Source organism: Leguminivora glycinivorella, chromosome 2, assembly GCF_023078275.1.
Source record: "Leguminivora glycinivorella isolate SPB_JAAS2020 chromosome 2, LegGlyc_1.1, whole genome shotgun sequence".
NCBI lineage: Eukaryota > Metazoa > Arthropoda > Insecta > Lepidoptera > Tortricidae > Leguminivora > Leguminivora glycinivorella.
In genome coordinates this window covers 26,874,588-26,892,056 of record NC_062972.1, presented here as the reverse complement: position 1 = coordinate 26,892,056, position 17,469 = coordinate 26,874,588, and the positions used below count along the sequence as shown (strand labels likewise).

Genomic DNA, 17,469 nt, shown 5'->3' with positions numbered 1-17,469 from the left:
AGTATTTAGAACGTACAATAACCAGAATTATCATACTCGTATTGCCGTCCGGCCAGTTTTGTTCGTTCTGCAGTATTTCCCGCTACTTACTTGTCCCATACCTATCTGTCGCGACTCCCGCTTAGCAGTGTCATCGTTCCTTTCGAGCTTTATCAGATGATGACTAAGGAGTTAGCAATTGTTTCAGAAGAACTTACAATGATATCATATTCGTACTGTCGCCCTGGCCAGTCTTGTTCGTTCAGCAGTATGTCCCGCCATTTGTCCTGTATCCGACGCGCCTCCCGTTCAGCGGTCTCGTCATCCCATCCGATCACGATCTCGGCGTCATCCGATGGTGACTGGGGCGATGGCGGGTGGATTTGAGCTTCCGAATCTGGCTCGGTTTCTATCACTGTTGATTCGTCGTACTGCAAAGGAGAAAATTTTTGCTATCATATTTGTGATCAGAACCGTCAGCACCGCTGCTTTCTGAGTATCCACTGCTTAAGGAAACGTCCGTACGAGAAAAGAAGGGTATCGGGTTTCGGGGTTATAGGTTGATGTCGATTATCTATTTGACGCGGACATTACTTAAGCTCAGACATAATCATCGCAATTATAGAACGAGTCAGTTATTTATTATCAATCTGAAAAAATAGTGGGTACCATGATCAAATTATGAAGCTACAATTTTCCGAGGGAGGTGAAAAATATAATAGAATAGAATAGAAACACTTTATTGACAAACTGAAGCTATGACTACCTGATAGATCTCTCTAAAGGATATATAAAGTACTCACCACACTAAAACTATACTTGGCAAGGGAGGTGACAGACGGGCTGGGAGGGGCGAGAGGCGATCTCCTTCCATCTTGTGCCGCCAAGGCCTTCTGAAGCTTCTCAAACCCCGCCCCGCGGAGATACCTGAAACAGAAGGCCAAAATATTGGATAAACAAATTTGCAGATTCATTTTGGGCTTCGCTGTTTTTTTTAATTCAGCCGGGCCCAAAAATTCGTAGACAGGGATTTATATAATGTACAAAATATTCTCATATTTTGATTAATTTCGTCATTTTACAATTTTCTATGTGACGTTCTATTGGTAAAGATACCTATACCTACGGCGGGTAACAGCACTAACGTCGCGTAACTCGCGTAACCCTCGTTAAACAGACTTGTCATACTTTTGAACCACCTTGCGGTACCTTTACTCGTAGAAAGTCTCACATGGGCTGTTTTATTCAAAGTTGTTGTCACGATCTTTTGTGATCCTAACTAGAAAAAAACGTATCGAAAGATTCGAAACGTATCGATTTGATATACTATTGGGTCCTGTTAGGGTCGAAGGAGCTACAAATTTTGAGTACAATTATTAAATCTAAGAAAACTAGTAGCGTGTAATATTAGACGTCAATATATATAATGTACCTTAAAGCTTTTAACCGCACTACCGGCCCTTTGGCATCTCGCAGCAACGCCACTGCCCTGTGGTTCGACACTCCGTGTAAAGACACACCATCAACCTGCAATAAAGTAAACAAATACTTAACAAAGTCCATAAAAATACGTATAATTTATAAATAAATATCATACACTCAAGAAGAACGTTCCCAAGTGGCGGAGCAGGGAATGGAACTTAATTCTTCCACTTACGCGGCTAACGTAACGTAACTAAAATAGAATAATGAGATCGTTATTTTCATTAAAAATTACGCTATTAAGTTATCCATGTACGTTGGAGTACTCATGCGCAGTTTTTACAACTGCACCAGTAAAAAACCTCAACCTTAGGTGTACAGTCAACCAATTAGAATCCTAGGCCACTCTGGAACCCTGTCGTATCGTATTGACACCGTACTTTATTTGCTAGAGCAGTCACTTTGACTTTACTGTGAAAGGGTTCTACAGTGGCCTAAGATTCAGATTCGTTGACTGAACTTAAGTATTCGATGTCTATTAACTAACCTAGCCTAACAAAGAGCTTTCCTGGAGAAATGCAAGTGAATGCAAATTAATACAAGTTAAACCTGTAAAACATCGACCTACAGACACAGTCCACTAGGAATGCTAATTCATATTAATGTTCTACGTAAGTCTGAGCTAGTGCTGTATTCCAATCGCTAGCTGAGAGTTTGAGTGATAAACCTGTGGTGATTATTATTTTTAAACCCCGATGCAAAAACGACAGGGTGTTATAAGTTTGACGTGTTTGTCTATCTGTGTGTGTCTGTCTGTGGCATTGTAGCTTTCGAACGGATGAACCGATTAATATTTCGTTTTTTTTTTGTTTGAAAGGTGAATTAGTCGAGAGTGTTCTTAGCCAGGTTTGATGAAAATCGGTCCAATATGTCGGGGTTTTTTCAATATTTATTTGCGTGGTTTCTAAGAGGTTAGAAGCGATTTGTGATTTTAATAACAGTTATCGTAAATCGAAACTTAATCACATCGGAAATTTGTAGGATTTACCTATTTAGTAAAAAAACTGTAGGTATAATTTGAATACAGCTAAAATAAAAAGTCATATAACAACACTATAATACCTATTGATGTAGTATAGATAAATGAAAGTTGGCTGGCTAAGTTGCAGACAAAATGTAATAAATAAACTGTAGAAGTGCTGCAGCGAAAAGTTTTAAAGATTTTCAGCGATTCGAATGGAGCAGAAATAACAGACTCACGACTTGTATGGACTTTGATATTTACCAATTTTGGCGAAGAAAAATATCGTGAGAAAATAAACAAATTGTAATAAGGTGTCATTACCTTAGGCTCAGTAATTAGTGTAATTACTACCTACTTTTGAACTTACTATTCAGAATCAAAAACAGCATGCTTTTTTTGTAAAACCTAAGACAATATTAGAAGTACATACATCTGAATAACCAATATAACCATGTTTTACCGGTTGGCATACAATAGGCTACTAGACTCATATCGAATTTGGCACAAGAAATTATTGTTTTCTGTAGTATTTGACATAAGAAACAAATATTTATAGATTTTGAGCATTAAAAGTGAATGATGACTACGTATTTTCGATTTAAAATGTGTGTATTTTTTTTTAACTTTGGCCACCGAAAACGCTGTCAGCGATGTAGTGACGTCACAGAACCTAACATAACTTCATGTCAAGTCAATCACTGACATAATGCAGTAATGCATAATGTGTAGTATATGCTGTATAATATGTATATATATAGTTTGCTTTTCTTCTTAGTAAATCACCTTTTTATTTTCTCTCTGCACCATTTGTATTGAATCTCTGTTTGGCCCTATGGTTGACTGGTAGAGAATGCCTTTTGGCATTAAGTCCGCAATTTGTACATTTTTGTATATTTTGTGCAATAAAGTTTAAATAAATAAATAATGAATTTTATGCCTCATACTTAAATGACAGAAAGTTTTGTGCTTAATTCGATTGACGTCATGCACAGACAATCTTATAGATGAACATGGCTAATGTTGTTTTTGCCTGATTAAGGTGGCTCGCTTAGGTTACCCGAAGCTCAGGCTGCGTTAGATGGCGTTAATCTGCAAATTACCAGTCTTATTTTTTTTGTGGAGTCGTACAGGCATTTATATACTTTCAATTATGCTTCGCGAACATTTAATATTAAAATTGACGTGTTACAACAAACATTCCACTTCTCATTGTAACGTTAATCCCCTTAATGTAAATAAATTTACTATTTTACACTATTTTTAAGTACCACTCACACATACAAACAGTGTTTTTGTATTCCTTCTAGTCGATAATTTCACGCGGCGACAGCTTGTTTAAATAGCCTTGCGGTAAATACGTGCCATCGCATGATTGCATGGAAGTACTGGGTTCGAATCCAGGACTTATTCTCTTTTTTTTTTTAATACTACGTCGGTGGCAAACAAGCATACGGTCCGCCTGATGGAAAGCGGTCACCGTAACCTATGGACGCCTGCAACTCAAAGAGTGTCGCATGCGCGTTGCCGCCCCATTAGAAACTTGTACACTCCCCTTTGCTGCGTGTGCACAGCAAAAAGGAGTGTACAAGTTCAAAGGAGGGTTTGGGTTGCCGACGACTTAAAGGACAATAGACGGAACAAATTAGTTCCGTAAGTCCTCCCGTCGTCAGCACCCCACACCCTCGTTGAGCTCTGGCAGCCTTACTCACCGACAGGAACACAACACTATGATACACTATTTTTTGTTTTATTATTATACATAAATGACTGTATATGTACTTATGTACTCGTACAGTAGTTACTGAGCGTTTTCCACAAAAAAGATTAAAAACCTATTCTCTTACATGGTAATAATTTTTGGGTTCGTCGAACTCAGAATTTATATATTTAACATATTTAACATAATTATCCTAATCTGATATTTTAAAAAAATCCAAAAAAGTATAGATAAATTTTAGTTTCTAAACTACGATTCGAATGTTGTTTATTTTCGATGGAGCAAGGGTATTCAAATCGCTTTTGAAATCTTAAATTAGTAAATGAAAATGCAATAGTTAACTGAGTAACGTAATGCTTTAAAAACTCAAGTGGACTTTTTTTATCTAAGGAGTAATTTCGATAAAATATTATATTTAGCGAGGGTATTAAAAGTTGTGTTTTATATCTCAACTTAATAAATAGAAAATCAAAATGACAATAAAAAAATCAATATGTTCTCTAAGATAAAATTGATACCTTCGGTTCTCCATTCTTGCTCGGTCAATAAAAAATACGAAATTTATATCCAAAAAAATACAAAAAGTTTATAGAATCCTGGGAATCGAACGCACCGTCACGGCATGACAGACGACTGTTCTCCAACGACGCCATTACATAACACGCTGTTACCGACGAAATTGGGCTATACATATATAATTATTTAAATAAAAATAATAATGTCAAATCCATAGTAATATTACAAATGGGAAAGCCGCGGTCAAAAGCTAGTTTATTATAAATGGGAAAAGCTCGTTACTCTATAATCTGAAGTGGAAGAATTCGTTGTTTCACCAAAGAAAATGTGTGTTTGTTTGTTTGTCCGTCTTTCACGGCCAAACAGAGCGACGGATTGACATGTTTTTTAAGTGGAGATAGTTGAAGGGATGGAGAGTGACATATGCTACTTTTGTCTCTTTCTAACGCAAGCGAAGCCGCGGGCAAAAGCTAGTACAGCACGGGTAGCATGGTCGCGCGATAGACGATAAAATATCAGGCCGTCCCTGTCGCACTATTAGTAAGTGCGATTATAGGGACGGCCAGATGTTTTATCATTTATCGCGCGACCATAATTGCCTGCCTGGACCAGATTATATTGATGATAATTATTATTTGTAACCATTTAGTTAATATTGTCTTCAGTTACCGCGATAGTTACTTATGAAATAAAAACTATGAAAACGGATTAAATCGCGTATAATGGGTTTAAAATTCATCCCGATGTTTCAAACACTTTACAGCGTTCGTGATCAACGGGTGACTGAGGAAAAATTACAATGTGCAAAAGCTACCCATATTCTTGTATATAACCATTTAGTTGTTGAAGAAAAACATTCACACAACAATAACATCATAGGTCAACCAGCTCAGTAAATGCAATACTTTACTAATACTATGACCTATGTATAATGTATTATACCAGACGTGTAATATTTTATTTTATCAACAAAGGCATAATAAAGGATTGTATTGTATTTTTGTATGAAAATAAAAAATAGGAAAGCAATATAGTAATAGTCAAATATTCCATTAAAAAAATAAAAAATACTTAATAAATCCATAAAAGTTCAAATGATTAAAAAAAACTTCGGACTCGAACCCACGATCTTCTGCATCATAGTCGGTCGTTTGACCGAGACGCCATTTCGATTTACATTAGCAGTGTCGAAATACACGATATGTATCTTTGTTGACAAAATGCGTCATTATTTCTGAGTCTGCTTGAGTTAACTAAACCAATATCTTTAAATAATTACTTGTCAAGAGCCAAATGTCACTAATGACAATGTCAACTAAAAATGCGCGAAATATGACGGCTCTGTGTCTGTACACAAAATTTGGCACGCACATTTACGTAAAATTAATAAAAAAATCACTTGGATTTGTCCATGATTTCTGTATGAAACAGTGTATTTCATTCACTACCGCGACGACGGATAATGTATAGTAGATGTATGCGCATATTTTTATTTAGTTGTAGTGTGCGGTGACTAAATAAATGGTAGATGTTTTTTGTATGGAAAGCGAGCCACCTTAAGTGAAAGTATACTTTATAAATGTTTTTTTGCGGTTTTCAAGTCGTAATAAAATATGGTAAGAATTTTTTTCGGTTAATTGGACAGTAATTAATAATATAAGATAGACTTTAAAAAAGGGTCAACTAGCCTATTACATTTCGAATTTAATATTCTATTTCGCATTTATTATCCTAGACAAATTATGACATAGATATGTTGATACACAAAGTTGACGGTGAAATATGCGACTCCTCATAAAAGCACGTTGCGCCCTAATTAACTCCTGTGCTGACATTTTGCGTCCTACGCGACTTCATTAAGGCTATATGAAAACATGTACGAGTTTGACGTGGTCGGTAGGTACGGCGGCCGGCAGAGCAAATAACCGCTGACGTATATTGCTGGTACGGACAGCAAACAAACACGTCCTCAGTCTAGGTATCTATGGGACTCACTGATCATAAGTGTACCAGACGATATAGAAAATTTGTTAAAATCAAAAATAGACAGCGCTAAACACAGCGTGTGTAGACTGTGTAGCCGAATGCACAAACGCTCACGAAACGCTCGTAGAATCTATCTCTATCGCTCTTGCGTATTGGCGCGACAGAGCCAGGGTGCGTAGCCGAATGGCACAAACGCTCACGAAACGCTCACGAAACGAAACGCTAGTAGAATCTATCTCTATCGCTCTTGCGTATTGGCGCGACAGAGCCAGGGTGCGTAGCCGAATGGCACAAACGCTCACGAAACGCTCACGAAACGAAACGCTAGTAGATATCTATATCTATCGCTCTTGCGTATTGGTACGACAGAGCCAGACTAGCTTTCGCGGCGTTTCGTTTTCGTTTCGCGTCGGAGAAATTCCATTCGGCTACGGGGCCTGGCTACCTTTCGCGGCGTTTTGTTTTCGTTTCGCGTCGCAGAAATGCCATTCGGTTACGGCGCCTAGACGTTGTCACCCGGCGACCTGGGTGCCTAGTTAACGCTATAATCGCTTAAGCTTCATAAGCTCATCGTAGGTACCTAGGTATCTCTCCCTATTGCTCGTTTGTAGTGGCGCGACAGAGCCTGACTACATTTCGATCGTCAAGTAACGTCAACGATTATCAGTTCGGCTAGGTCGGCTGATAGTTAAGTAGGGCCCTTTTCTAAGGATGAATAATGAATGAGGTCAGGCAAGGTGGCTAAAACTGAGACGTAAATGAGTCTCAAAGAACCACCTTAATTAAGTTATATAAATTATAAATTGAAATAGATATCATACACGAAAAAAAAAGGGCAAGGCCCACTGGTGGCCGAGCCGGGAATCGAACCCGGGTCTTCAGCTTACGCGGCTAACGTCTTTACCACTAGACCACACGCCCGCCGCATTTCAATTTATAATTTATATATAGTAGTATTTATATATAGTTGAAAAAAAAAGAACAAATCAAAAATATTCAATAAAATAATTTGATTTGTTGTAAGTTATATAAATTAAATAAAACTATGGAAACGGATTATATTGCGTATACCTACTGAATTTACAATTCATCCCGACGTTTTGAACACTTTACAGTATTCGTGGTCAACGGGTGATACCAAATGCTGTACAGTGTTCGAAACGTCGGGATAATTGTAAATTCGTTATACGCGATATAATCCGTTTCCATAGTTTTGTTTCATGAGTAACTATCTCGGTAACCGAAGACAATATTTTATATAAATTAAGTTATAAAATCACAGATTACATGTATGTATAAACTGTAAGTATACGGGATAAATAGGCGCTGTCTACTGGACCCATTTATCGATTGGAGACAAATTGATTCATACTACTTTAGATAGAAAACTAACCCACCCATGCTACCAATCGACTAGCAAATTTTTATATTAATCTGTCTAAACTATAAATCTAAGGGTCCACTGAAAATCAGCGTCGTGGCACTATGTGCTCCGACACATGCTGAGTGGCATCCTTTTTGGAACAACAATCTGAACATTTACCACTTATGCAACTGTTAAGATGTAACGTGTTGTTTCGAATAAATTTTATTTCATTTTTTTTTTCATTTTCATTTAAAATTAACTGGTATAAGTATTATCTTGCAACTAGGTGTACGTATGTACCTACCCTTACGAGTATATACGATTGAGCTCATTAACATATTCAAAAGAAAATATTCCCAACTATAATTCATATTAAACACACTAAAATTGTACAAAAAGTGAACTCAATGCTAAAAGGCATTCTGAACTTAGTAATTAACCTTTAAAACTCGACCACTGCACAACCACTTAGACAAAGAAAACAAAAAAAACTACCTATGGAAAATTGCGCTCTTAAAAATCTCCCGTAAAAAAGGTTACTTAACTTTGTGCACAGCCTTTCGAAATGTTTTGCGAACCGTACCTTGCCGAAGTGGCTCCGTTGTGAAAACTGCATTTTACAGAGCTGCATAATTATGAATTGTTGACGAGCTCATGCGAAAACTTAGGAGTTGGTAACACAATTTGCCTTTGATACGTTGATGTTATGAGGCTAACTTTATTTTATAATATTTTAAAAGATTTCTGAGCCGTGCAACGCGTTTAGGGATTTTGCATTAAAAAGTAAAACCGGTAAGAATAATGTTGTTACTCGTAGTTTACTAGAGTAATTAGGACTGGCCACATGCTCCGAGATAAAAGAGAAAAATGATCAAAGGACATAACATCATGGTACCCAACCCAAGGGATGGCAAAAGGAAGGATGGTGGAAAGAAAATGAAATAGGAAAATTAATTCAGAAAGGTAGCTGGAGCCCTGTGGAGAAGACAAGCTCTAGACAGAGAAACATGGAAAAATATGGGAGAAGCCTATGCCAAAGGCAACCAGAAAAAACGTATGCGGAGACTAGCAGTAAGTAAGCAGTAAGAGTGATAAGGATAGGTAACAATATACGATTTGAAGTATCCAAGAGAGAAACATTGAAAATAAGCATTTTAATCATTTTTAACATCCTCCTTGCGTTATCTATGGCGTAGGCTGACTGCCATCTGACCTTCCAACCCGAAGGGCAACTACTTAAGCCTTATTGGGATTAGTCTGGTTTCCTCGCGATCGATGTTTTCATTTACCGTAATTTAAATACGCGGTATTTACAATATATAGCTTAATTGTTTCGTAGCTTCATTATTTGCAAAAATGAGTATTACACGGTATAACTACGTGCTCTGTGTAATAGGGATGATGACTACATAAAAAATGGCATTCTGTTTAGTCTGTCAGTTAGATATCGTCCAAAAATACTGAACACATATTTTTCGCTTTTTCTAATTAATCGAAAAAATACAAAGATATAAAGCATCAAAGTTCCGGAGTCGGGGCTTGAATGTGACGTCACTTCTAAGTAAAAATTCTACCTAGGCGTGACGTCACGCGAAACTTCAACGCACTGTACCGTCGTCATTTTTCGTTTACTAAAAAAAAGGAAAAATACGTGTCCAAAATTCTTTGATAATCTAACTGACGGACTAATTAGTTTTTTTAGTCGTCTCGCCTATTACTTATATCGGCGTTTTCATTTTCATAGTCATTTTATTCCACTTTTCTAATAACCATATACCCTTTAGATTCCTTTTAATTTGCTGACCATAGAGCTACGCGGGGTGGAGGGTTCATTGTGTATTCTGCATTATGCTGCTGCCTGCATGTGTACCTACTTGCAGAGGACGTCATTTACCTACAGTTCTGATTGTGACCTGATAAAGTAGAGATGGCACTGTGTTTGTTTTTATTGCATTATTTGTTACAGCTAGTTAATATTAACCTTTAGGATTAATTTTACCAGATAATACATAATACATAGTTATAATATATAGTTTGCTTTTCTTCTTAGTTTATCACCTTTTTGTTTTCTCTCTACACCATTTGTATTTAATCTCTGTTTGGCCCTATGGTTGACTGGTAGAGAATGCCTTTTGGCACTTAGTCCGCCATTTGTACATTTATGTGTATATTTTGTGCAATAAAGTTTAAATAAATAAAGAATATGCGTATATACAATCATTCCACTGTCAAACAAAATATGCACATCGTATTTTAATCGTCAAAGATCTCAAGTTTCAGTGGCACTTTGGCGTTCAAAATCAAGGCTTTGAAATAAAACAAATTTGTGATATTACAGTGACAGGTTGCCAGGCCATCGCCACAATTAAACCACTTAAACCCATATCTCACTGTTGCCTTCTACGACACCCACGGGAGGAAAAAGTTTGGTTGTTTAGAGTTTAAATGTAAATGTAATAATTGTTATTTAATTTTTAATGTTTGAAATGTATAAAATAATTTTAAATAATTTTAATTATTTGCCCCTTATTTGCCAAGAGTGGCACTGAAACTTGAGTAGTTTAATGTGCTCTGCCTACCCCTTCATGGGATACAGGCGTGATTGTATGTATGTTAATGTGTATGATAATATGGATTTATCTGAAATAAATAAATGTATTTCTTTTTTTTTTTAAGACAAATTGGTGCCTCGACTCGACATTTTTACTGACAATTAGTAGGTACTGAAACTTCTGCAAACCTATCATAAGAGACACGTGGGACAGACGAAACGAAGAATTTCCACACGGGTGAAGGAACACATAGCGGATGTCAAGCACCGTCGGCAAAGGTCTGCAGTCTCTGAACATGTCATGGATAAAGTCAATCATGCTATAAAATTTGACAAGCCTCTGCTTCTTGCTAAAGAGAAGCGATATATACCCAGAATGTTGCGCGAGGCCATTGAGATCAAGAAATATCCAAACTTTAATAGAGAAGATGGCTTTACTTTACCACCGGCTTGGGATCCAGTAGTACATCTGATAATGGAACAAGCACGACGAAGGCTGTGAGGCATTTGTGTTGTATGGTGTTGGACATTTGCAGTTTGTTTTTGTCAATTTTGTGTAGATTAATTGGTTAATTATTTTTTAACATAGTAATGGTAAATTTTTTGAATATTGTATAACTAAGCTTTATTAATAGTGTGTGAACCTGCCTTAAAAATCTATAATATTTGTGGTCATGGTTCGTTAATATTTCTTGTATGTGGGTAGCTTTTGCACATTGTAATTTTTCCTCAGTCACCCGTTGACCACGAACGCTGTAAAGAGTTCGAAACGTCGGGATGAATTTTAAATTCATTATACGCGATTTAATCCGTTTCCATAGTTTTATTTCTATCATAAGAGTTTTGAATGATTCATGGTTATTACCTATCATAATCCAATTTAACAGTATGTTCAATACAGGTTAACTTTCTTCCGAACAAGATCACATAACGGACAATTGATCCGGTTAACCAGATCCAGACCTAAGTACATCCAATACAATTATCGTCATCATATCACTCTTTATCGCCCACTTCTCCTGGTCCAGGGCTAGTCTCATTGAGTTGTGACCCGCAATTTTCCGGATCCAATACAAATAGCTCTTCAAGTCAAACTCCACTCTAAACTTGACCTCGCAGAAATCGTTACTGTTTGATGAGCACCAGATACTCTTTCATTGCTCACGACTTCGCCTTAGATTTAAATAGCAGTAAAATAAAGTTTTATGGAAACTGGCGACCCATGTGAAATGGACATGATTGCATCCACGGACGTTTCAGGGAACTTTAGTGACATATAAAATAAGGGTAGTTTAAACACAGTCTCACAGAAGGACAGAGGGGAAAACAGTGGTAGGAAAGACAATATATATATTAAATGGAATAAACCGTTAAATAAAAACTAGGTACCTACTTTATGTAGATCGAATTTATCTCCAATTTTGATAGCGAATTTATAGCGTTTCGGTTTATACAATGTAATGGTTGTCACAAACTTGAGATGTAATTTTGAACGCATATAGTTTTTGTGGGAGTTTAATAGAAAGTAACCTTTATTTTTTATGATATAGGCAGCAAACGAACAGACGAGCCGCCGGGTGAGCAGCAGTCATCGCCGCACATGGCCATAACAGGCAACATGTAGCCGAATGGCAGTCATCGACGCCAAACGAAAGCGATACGCCGCTGGCTCTGTCGCGCCAATACGCAAGCGCGATAGAGATAGATATCTACTAGCGCTTCGTTTCGTGAGCGTTTCGTGAGCCATTGTCAGGGGAGCCATTTATGCGTTGCCGACCTATGAGAACCCTAAATACCTACTTCTTGAAGAATCCCATGGCATTATTGGGTTTAATAAGTACATTTAATGACTCTTAGTATAGTATCCTATTTTCAATGCACTTTTGATATATTATTTAGATTTGGTAGACCTGGATTAATAAAAAAACCCGACAACATGGCTAAGAACACTCCACAGGTGCCACAGACAGACACGCACAAAGACAAACACGTTAAACTTATAACACCCCGTCGTTTTTGTGTCGAGGGTTAAAAGCAGAAAATGTCACTGTGTGTGTGTGAGCGTGTACGTGTGTGCATAATGTGTCACCGGTCGCCTCGTCGACATGCGTAGCTAGTAGCTATTTAGTTTTACGACGGTAGGTCTGCAATGTAAGCAGTGTAAGCACACTCAGGGGCAACCCTAGAGATAACGAAGCTTATCACAGGCTCCGTAGCCGAATGGCATTTCTGCGACGCGAAACGCCACCGAAACGCCGCAGAAATGTAGTCTGGCTCTGTCGCACCAATACGCAAGAGCGATAGAGATAGATGGCTATGAAAAAGATATTATCGGGAGCGATTCGTGAGCACTCGGCTACGCACATAGTATGTAGGTCAATGGCTCTATCCCTGAATCAGAGTTTATTGGCTTGGTAAGTCTACATTCTAGGACTTACGTCTGAGGGATAAGGCTCAAATTGATTTAACTGCTTTAGAAGTGACAGGACCCTAGTTAGCTTTCGTTATCTAGTCAGCGATGTTCAAGGAAATATTATGTAATTTTGCTAACCTCATTTAACTCAATTTGCGGATTTTCCGTAGGAGTCGATACGAACCTTATCAATTTTAACACCCCTAACGGTTGTGTTAAAAAAATATATTTCATATTTATTTTGATCTCGCCGGAAGATCAGCGCTGACTGTATGGTTAGCATTATGCTGAGGCGGGACCATTTCGTAGTAAATGATAATTTTATATTATGTTATAATAATTAAATGTGTTAGTTTGTATTGTAATACCTATTTGTAATGTTTACCAAGAATAAACGATTTCTATTTCAATTCTATTCTCTAAAACATAACAAATAACCGAGATAAATGGAATGTTCAAAAAATTTTTCATATAAGTATTTAGAATGAATCGTAAAGCATTTTTAGTCCCGTCATACTTTTGTCCCTTGTGCAGGTTGACAGATCGAAAATGTTAATCGAAAATTAATCTTACTGAATGTAATTAAAATTATTTATGTGGTGTGATTTGGGAAGCCTTTTGCTTGGTAAAGGGTTACATTTACCCTGTAACTATATCAAATTAGTTACTATTTTGTTTGGTTCAGACTACTTTGTTGCGGTAAACGTAATGCTAAGTACTAGCTGATTTATCAAAAATCATTTGCATGTCAATGTCATGTCAATCATTCACGACGCGATGTGTCACTTAATTATTTATTGCAATCGGTGCGTGCAATAATTACGTAAACAATTATGTCTGATCCGCAAGTTTCTGCAATTTTATACTGGATAGAACCTTACAAAGATCTAAAATACGATCATGAGAAATGTGTTACTAGTACTTAGCATTACGTTTACCGCAACAAAGTAGTCTGAACCAAACAAAATAGTAACTAATTTGATATAGTTACAGGGTAAATGTAACCCTTTACCAAGCAAACGGCTTCCCAAATCACACCACATAAATAATTTTAATTACATTCAGTAAGATTAATTTTCGATTAACATTTTCGATCTGTCAACCTCCTTGTGCAGGTCGAAAAGTATTACGGGACTAAGAAAATTAGTGAGTATGAGTATGAATATGAATTAAAGTTTAGTTTTAATATCGACTCCATAGTTTTCTTTCATCTTACCATGCCAAAAATAATCCGAGGCCTGGTAATGACGTGCGACAAGCGACAGTTGTCCCTTATAATGTCGCTTTCTTTCAAACTAATTAAACAAGCACTTTCGTTGCAAAATGATAGTATTTTCTAAACAAAAGTGTATAATACGGTTACATTGGTAACAACTATATTTAGGGTTCTCAAAGGTCGGCAACGCATAAGTGACTCCCCTGCATGCTTATGTCCATGGGCGGTGATGACCACTTCCCATCAGGCGGCTCGTCTGCTCGTTTGCTGCCTATTTAAAAAAAAACCTTATTTTCCATTTCAAGTTACATAATTTTAACCATTCGCGGCTAGACGAAATTAACTGTTATTCATCAAACGTCTTATAAATATATACTTACACTATTGATATTTTAACGAGTTTAGATGTTAAAGAAAAGTTATGTTGGCATCTTAAAACCGCCGTTTTAGCCTAGGATACAGAAGATAAATATATAAGTAAAGTTACGAATAATTTGTTCACAGTTTAATTTCCATTTGGCAACATGACAAGATATTTTGGAGCAAAGTTTTAATTGAAATGAAATTAAGCGTGTGATGAATATCCCTAGTGGAGTAAGATGCCTTAATTAATCCTAACTCTTGTTAAATAATGAAATATCCAGTTCTTCAAATTGGATCGAGTCCCATATAACCATAATCGGTCGCCGTTCCTAATTAATCTTAACAATGCTTAGTCGCAGTACGGTCGACGTTTTAAATGGGGAATAAAGCACAAAGTCACAAATTCTGTGTCTTCCGTTTGGCGACTACTTTCCCAAAATCATTCGTTCATTTCATTCTTTTCAAAATGTCAGAACGTTAAAGTAAAAAAGAAATAAAATCATTTGACATTAAAATGTAATGGCGTAAGAATTTGTTAAAGATAAATATTGTTTGCATTTGTAATATAATGTGGGCTAATTACCATGGCCAATTAAATTGCTCGAGTGATTTCATAAAATAAGTCTAAATCGCCATCAATTTACCTCAGTTTAACCAGTAATAATATTATTGACTGCTCGGTGTTTGCGTGTTATGTATATTGATTGGTGAGGTTTTAGTGCTCCGGTGCATATACTATACTGAAATAATAAAAATAATGCCTAGAAAACCAATAAAGTTGTTAAAATATGGATTAAGACGGTAATATTCTATGTAAAAAACAGTCGCCAAACGGTCACCAAACGGTCGACAAACGGTCGCAAAATGGTCGCAGCGTACACGCGTGACCGAAAGCAGTGAATATTTATTACAAATTCAAAATGGCTTCCTGTATTATTTTTTTCCAGGTATCCTCAAACTTTATAAACAATTAAATATGCCGTCGTACTCAGTTGCCCTCACTAAAGAAGATTAAAAAAAAATGTAACGTGCGTACCGAGCTGCTGGGTTGTAAAGGATCGGGGATCATATTATTATGGTCTTCTATAGAGCAACTAGTATTTTGCGGCATTTCACAACTGACACTTGTTGAAGTAGTCTTCATTAATATTACTATCAACATTCATTTCAGCGATCTGTACTTCTTTTGTCAAGATTTTTGTATAGATAAGTGTCTACAAATTTGTAATGTTAAAGAGACATAAATAAAACGTAGTAGAGTAAATAATGTGTTTTTTTTGTAACCCAAACAAAATACTTGTAGATACGAGTGCGGAAATTTTTATCAATAAGAATTAAAAATTATATATTTAATACATTAAGTAACTATAAAGTGCTTATCTATTTGTATTATCATTCTGCACTTTTCTTAACTTTCCCACATTTCTATAAAATGTCAAAGAGTGCTTAAATGGTCGTCGTCGTTTATTATTATTTAATTCGCTCATATTTAAATGATTCAAAGCAACCAGTCCACAACTTCACAAGACAGTTTGAGAAACCTTCGTATTTCAGATTATCATTTGCGGATACAGTGGTTTAGGAGCAGTTCGGTAATCAGACCTACACATGTGTGTACAAATTCTGTCAATGTCACTGTCAGAAACCGTTCTGACAGTGACAATTATGACAGCCACAAATTCGTCCACATGTTGTTACCGTTATGTGTGCAAACGTCGACTAATAAAGTGTCGTTAAAAGTCATTCTGACAGTGACATTGACAGCCACAAATTCGTACACATTTTGTTACCGTAACGAGTGCACACGACGACTACATTTTGTTATTGTATCAATACGGTCGCATTGTTTGCACGACGTTACCACGCGTTATGTCACATTTGACAGTTAGTTACTGATTTGAAGATTTTGCGACTGAAATGGTTGTATGGGGTATTATAGAGAGTTACTCTCGAAGTAAAATGTGTAATCACAGTGCATAGACTGCCATCTCTTGACACAGGCTTAAAACTCACGCCAAATAAAGCACGGTCTCAATGCGACAGGGTTCTAGAGTGGCCTAGAATTCTAATTGATTGACTGTACCTAGACTATCTAATTACCTAATAATCAAAAACTTACTACAAATTTTCATATGTAAAAATGAATTTCTTATGCAGTTAGAAATTCACCTAATTTTAATTAAATCTTGGACTTCAAGATTTACTATTCAAGTAACGTTCCGTCTGATGTGGGTATCACTCGTCCTACTTGAACTTAGCCTTAAAGATCTTAATATAAGACCTAAACTTCCTCAAGCCTAATTCGCGTTCCGCAAATATTTGCCAATGCAAAATAGAATCACAGATTTAAGAATACGATTCGGATTCGAAGCCTGGAACTACATCTCATTCATATTCCATCGAAAAACGGCTACAAATTATGTGAAGCGCGATTCACTCGCGAATAAAGTAAATTTATGGGTTCACGTCGGATTTATGGATAAAACTTGGGGCATTAAGGCACTGGTCCCACCAGAAACGAGTAAGCTATGAGCTATTGGTGATAGAAAAGAACAAAAGATAGTCGCTCCCGTGTAAATAAAAGAGAGAGCGAGCGATTTGTAGTTTTATAGGGTTCCGTAGTCAACTAGGAACCCTTATAGTTTCGCCATGTCTGTCTGTCCGTCCGTCCACGGATAATCTCAGTGACCGTTAGCACTAGAAAGCTGAAATTTGGTACCAATATGTATATCAATCACGCTGACAAAGTGGTAAAATAAAAAGTGAAAAAAAAATGTTTTGTTAGGGTAGGTACCCCTACATGTAAAGTGGGGACTGATTTTTTTTTTTTCATTCCAACCCCGACGTGTGATATATTGTTGGATAGGTATTTAAAAATTAATAAGGGTTTACTAAAACCATTTTTTGATAATATTA

General features: G+C 36.6%; 1 protein-coding gene across 1 annotated transcript in view; it reads right to left on the bottom strand.

Annotated features, from left to right (window-relative positions):
* Positions 1–17,469, bottom strand: part of LOC125236457 — a 182,786-nt gene that overhangs the window by 150,366 nt on the left and 14,951 nt on the right. The window contains 3 exon segments of the mRNA XM_048143271.1: positions 198–410; positions 783–906; positions 1,412–1,506. Of these exon segments, the coding sequence (XP_047999228.1) occupies positions 198–410; positions 783–906; positions 1,412–1,506 (432 nt within the window).